The sequence below is a fragment of the Thermobia domestica genome, chromosome 9 (assembly GCF_964235325.1).
Source record: "Thermobia domestica chromosome 9, izTheDome1.hap1.1, whole genome shotgun sequence".
Taxonomy (NCBI): Eukaryota; Metazoa; Arthropoda; class Insecta; order Zygentoma; family Lepismatidae; genus Thermobia; species Thermobia domestica.
Window position 1 is genome coordinate 52,116,743 of NC_137462.1, and position 6,000 is coordinate 52,122,742.

General features: G+C 32.0%; 1 protein-coding gene across 2 annotated transcripts in view; it reads left to right on the plus strand.

Moving 5' to 3' along the window:
- Nucleotides 1-5,080, plus strand: part of LOC145694639 (WD repeat and SOCS box-containing protein 1-like) — a 63,015-nt gene extending 57,935 nt beyond the window's left edge. For both annotated transcript variants that reach the window (XM_081771052.1, XM_081771053.1), the window contains exons 9-10: nt 660-773; nt 4,678-5,080. In XM_081771052.1, the coding sequence (XP_081627178.1) occupies nt 660-773; nt 4,678-4,843 (280 nt within the window). In that variant the 3' untranslated portion in view covers nt 4,844-5,080. The remainder of the gene's footprint in view (nt 1-659; nt 774-4,677) is intronic.
- The last annotated feature ends 920 nt before the right edge of the window (nt 5,081-6,000 follow it).

The window sequence follows — 6,000 nt, forward strand, 5'->3', positions numbered from 1 at the left end:
TTATTATTATTTGATGCGACGAACCACCTCTTAAAGAGTTTGTCGGTATAGCTCATTAATACCTGTGTATATATAAGGAAAAGAAAGAGGATCAATAAAATTTAGGGAAAGATGTTGACAGTGCGGGTTTTTAATTACGTTGGTACAATTTATTTCATAAATAATATTAATAACCATAGTTGAACTTTATTATATTATTTATTAAATAAATTCTCTCTAAATTAAGTACTTTATATTTCATACTGAAAAGTAAGAAATAAAAAAATAAAAAAATAATAAGACAACGACGAAAATAGTTCAGCTTCCTTTTATTCCGAACCGAAAACTAAGAAATGATCATGTATTCAGAAGTCTTCAGATATACGTGATATAATGTTGCTAATAAAGGGCAAGGCTTCTGATTACATGGCTGTTTCTAGTTTTTAGGTCAGAACTTTTTTTCTTAGTTTACAGTTCGAAAAAAAAAAAGGGTGATGAATTGCTTTTAGATTTAGGTTTTACGCAAATATGAGTTAATCTCTGTTATGAGACGCAGTATTTGTTAAAATCTTATCAAAGCACATTTCTATGAATACTTTTCCTTAGTTAAGGTTTTAAAAAAAATGTCAATTGATTTGAATTCCACTTATTAATTTATTTGAAATTTTGTTTCTTTACAGATTTGTTCGCATCTGGAATTTGATGGGAGATATTGATCCGGAGGCTATTGCTGTGCGGGATGATGAGATGATTTGCTGTCGTTTTTCACCATCAGGTCGATGCTTAGCTGTTGGGTTAGTAGTCATTATTTCTATAATAGCTCTGTAATAAAGAGATATATCGAATATTGATTTTTCGGAAACAGAATGTACTTAATGAACAAAGAGTAACTCCAGTATGATCTCGATACCAGGTAGTTAAGCCCAAGTACGTACGGTATTCGGAACACATCACTAGAGTCAGAAATTCACGTGGGGTGTATTGGTGTAGTTTATTCCTCCTCGCCTTTCTGCATGCATCCTTTTATGTAGGGTTCGCACTGACCGTAAAAGCTAAGTAAGGTAATGGAAAAATCAGCGAATTTAAAATGAGTCCGGGAAAGGTTTTTTAAAGTATGCCGTGAGTCGGGGAAATTGCTGTATTTCTCAGAAAAGTTTAACTGCTAGAATAATGCTATCTAGAACGGTAGAAAAATGCTATCAGATTTCATGAAAGTAATCAGAGTTCCTATTACTCAAGCGATGTTAACAAGCATTATAGCTGCTTATGGAAGATATGAAGACCATTGGGTAAACATACAATTTATTAAATGACTTTTCTTTCACAACAAATTAAACTTTAAAAAATAGATGGTACAGAAGAAGATAAAAAGTTAGGTTTATTGGTTTAGATCAGTGATGGAAAAACCTTTTAGTAGAGGGCCGAAGAAAGAAGAAGAAGAAGAAAAAACAATATTCGAATAATTTATTAACAGCAATAATGGTACACTCATGTCCAAAATGATTGTCGCATATCTATAACTGTCTTCTTATAAGAATATAATTTGATAATGATTTTGCAGAGTACTTTTAATACTGATACTATGTGTATAATCGGGAAATGTATATTTGTGGTAAATTTCATAGGAAAAGTATTATAAATACGAAAATTAGAATGAGTAAAACAAAATGTTCCTAAATGGATAAGAAAGTTTTTTTTTTTTATTGTTCTTATTTACTGCTCTTTTGACATGAAATTTGCCACATACATGTCTTTGCTGATTATACACATACTGACATTATAAGAAATACCGGGCGAATTCATTATCAGTTTATAGTCCTACAACATATTTATAGACATGCGACAGTAATTTTGGACATGAGTGTACATTTTACAAAATTGTTGTAATACTAAACCCTATTAATGATCGAAATTTCTCATAATCTGGTTCCAACTGGGATTTACTGATTCTCAGGAATGCGAAGTTTCTCATAATCTGATTCAAACTGGGATTTACTGATTCTTAGAAATGAAACTAAATCCTCATCTATAAAAGTCTGCGCAGATACGAAATAAATCGCATCTGTGGTATATGTATCGTATCTGCACCCATATCCGCAGCTTGTTGATCCGCATCCGCAGATAATGAGGTAACGAATATATGAAACTTGTTTGTTCCAGAGCAGTTATCATTTCAAAAATAGTTCCAACAACTGTAAATATCTTCTTTACAGTTTTCGCCAATCCTATGATTTAATATCAATAATATTCAAGGTAAACATTCAATACTACGCGTATCTCTTCCCATTGTACAGTAAGTCAACTGCATTAAATAAAATATAAGTATATGCATGCAACCAGTTAATACCAGTTATTATCATTATTGTTTAATTTTTCTGAATCAGTGGTTAAATGGTTTCATTCTTACCTTCACGAACGTAAACAGAGTAGTGATCAATCAGGATCACATATCGACATGGCATTGTATCAACAGTGGAGTGCCGCAGGGTAGCGTACTAGGTCCCCTTCTCTTTGCCCTTTACATTAATGATCTCCCTAAAATTCTCACCTATTGTAAATACCATATTTACGCCGATGATTTTCAGTTATATGCTTCTTTTCCCCAACAAGATATTATTAATGCGATTGAGAAAATAAATACTGAGTTAAACAAAATCAGCAACTGGTCTACGGCTCATGGGTTAAAATTAAATGCAACAAAATCGCAGTGCATCTTAATTGGCTCCCCAAGAATTCTTTCTTCTATTAATATCTATCAGCTCCCAAATATAAAATTGTCCAATACTGTTATTCCATTCTCTACAACTATCAAAAATTTGGGAGTCATAATAAATCAAAATCTCTCCTGGTCAGATCAAATAAATGGAGTTTGTAAGAGAGAATTTGGTGCCCTACATACGTTAAATCGACTAAGAACTTTTTTACCAATATCTTTGAAGATCAAACTTGTCAAGGTACTGGTGTTCTCACATCTTGACTATTGCGACTCAGTATATTCTGATCTAACAGAAAATCAATCAAAGCGCTTGCAAAGAGTACAAAATGCCTGCATTAGATTTATTTTCAATATAACTTACAGGGAACATCTCACATCTTTTTATAAAAAACTGTCATGGCTGACGTTAGTTGGAAGAAGAAATTTACATAATCTTACCCTATTGTACAAAATACTTACTACGTCAGAACCATCGTATCTAGCCCGTAGATTTTTATATTTATCAGACTTTCATACTAGAAGCACAAGATCACAAGATAATTTCTTGCTCTCCATTCCCAATCACAATTCTGATTCATACTCAAAATCCTTCACAGTAAGTACTACACGCCTCTGGAACAGTTTACCTCAATTAATACACAACGTTTCCACAGTTGCCAAATTTAAAAAATCTGTAAATTCCCTTCTCTTAAGTAAAGAGAAGGATATACTGGTAGCACATGAGGCATCTTCGTTTTATCAGATTATTAATAACGCACATATGAACACACAACCAATAGGTAACCTATGTTAATTTGTACATCTTATATATTCATTCTTCTAGTACCGCTATATGCAATATGCAATTTTAGGTTTCTCCATGTTATTTTTGTTTCCTCTATTGTATATTATTTTTCAATTTTTGTTATTGACCATTTTAACCATTTTTTTTACTTAAGTAGTATATTCTTTTTTATGTGGTTCAATACTCTTCTTTTGTAATTGTTAATATTTTCTATATATTGGTGTTTTTTTTTAATATATCTAATGTATGCACGTGGTTAAGTGCTCGGAGAAGGCTGTAGAGCCTTAACTTCGCCACGTAAAAGAAGTCATAAATAAATAAATAAATAAAATTAATGGAGAACACATCTACTTACTTCAGTTCCCCATAAATGCAGATTTCCGACACGAAGATTGTCAAACTGGTAATACTATATTTCTCAATTAATTTTAGAGCACATCCTTTTTCTTCGTTTTTCCCCAAACTCTTACTACGTATCTTTGATCAGAACGCTAAGGTAAGGTGGAGAAAAAGAAAGACTTTCCAGAAAGAAGAATAAGCCACATCACACACATTTTCATAAGATCAGATTACCTCTTCGTATGTATTATAGGATAGCAGAGAGAGAGAGTGAGTGAGTGAGTGAGAGAGAGAGAGAGAGAGAGAGAGAGAGAGAGAGAGAGAGAGAGAAAGAGAAAGAAAGAAAGAAAGAAAAAAAAGAAAGAAAGAAAGAAAGAAAAGAAAGAAAGAAAGAAAGAAATAACGCAACTCAGTTTTCTATCAGCGGTTATCCCGAAAGGGTAATCACACTTTATTACAAGATGTAAATAATTAAGTGTTTAGAAGAACAATTACTAAAACTCATATTTTTTGACAAATATCTGCGCTTTTAACCATCATCCACACACTGACTAAAAAAAAATCAGGATTTGAGAAATTATTATTATTATTATTATTATTTGTAAAAATCTAATTTACTTGGGCCCTTGCGGGTTTATCTTTTTATTTATTTATTTATTTATGTATTTTTTGTTTATGGTTTTGAGTTTCTTTGCGGTGGAAGTGTTTAAATTTGAGACTTTTATATGAAGATAACACTATTGCTATAGATACTGGTAATGCTCAGAAATATGTACATATACATAAATAAATCAATATTTGTTGAAGCGTGCTGTGATTCCCGTTTTCAATGAAACTTTCTTTTCTTCTTTTGTTACAGATCTTCTGACGGCAATGTTACCTTCTATTCAACACCAAAATCATTTCCGACTCTTCTGCATTTATCTCGCATGGCGGTAAGGAAGTTTATGCCAACACCACTTATTGATGAGGCTGACATTCCGTTGCGACTGAAAGACTACCTCAAGTACAAGATATGGCTGTGAAAGGCTTATTTAAATCATACAGACTAAATATATTTCGCCCCAGTTCTGTTATACCATTAGAAAATTTATATGAAGTCATTTTCTTTTGGATTTCGTCAATTATTATTATTATTACTTTTTTTTTTACTTATTTAATCACATTATAAGTCAGTAGCTAAGAATTTTTTCTTTTGTTTACGTTTTTTGTACTGTTTTTTTCATATAATAAAAATTCTTTTGAATAAGAAAAAGTAAAAATGTGTGTAAGTTATTTATTTTCCTTTCAGACACAAAATATGACTGACTTCAAGTAAGCTTCAAATGTATAGTAGGCAGATGAAGATACCTGGAAATTAAAACCCTGATTGATTACGAAATCTGAAATGAATTATTGATAGAACAATTGGACCATATTATTTTATTGTGAAAAAATACCGACTACAAAAATAAAATTTACACTCAACGATTTTCAATATTTTGATCAAAGTTTTTCTTTCCTTTAGTTGAAGTACTAAATATACCTTTATATAGAGATAATTTCCTGTGTTGAATTTCTTAATTTTAACTGCTTCTATCTCCCTATACGTAATGTGAGTTGGTTTGTCTTTGCATGTAATGTAGTACAATTAAGCCTTTTGAAATTCTGTCTGTCTTTTTAGGTAAATTACTAGCTGAACCTGCGCTCTTTACACAACGCATCATTCATATATGAGTATGAATCTCCTTGTTATTCCTCACATCTGTACATGTCCCTTTGCAGACAGAAGTGAAAGAAATCTTGGTAAAAATCGGCAAGAGATACCGTAAAGGGGAGATTTTTTTCGATTACTTTTTCAATATCTCGTACCATTTGCAAGATTTGCGCCTACTTCCGGTTGCAGTTTTTAATCATGTATGATCTGTGTTTTCTTTCTTCTTGCATGTAGTATGTAATAAGCAAATACATAAACTAAGTAACTCTATGACCAATGGAACCCGGAGGTTTAATGTCGCGTTCACAAAAGCTCTCCACTGACTTCTATCCTTAGCGAATTGGATCCAGTTTCTACTTTGTATTCCTATTTCTGTGAGATCCATCTTAATATTGTCCTCCCATCTGTACCTAGGTCTTCCTAATGGTCGTTTTCCGGCTGGTCTTCCAGTTAAGATTTTGAAAGGGTTCGTTCTTTCTTCCATCT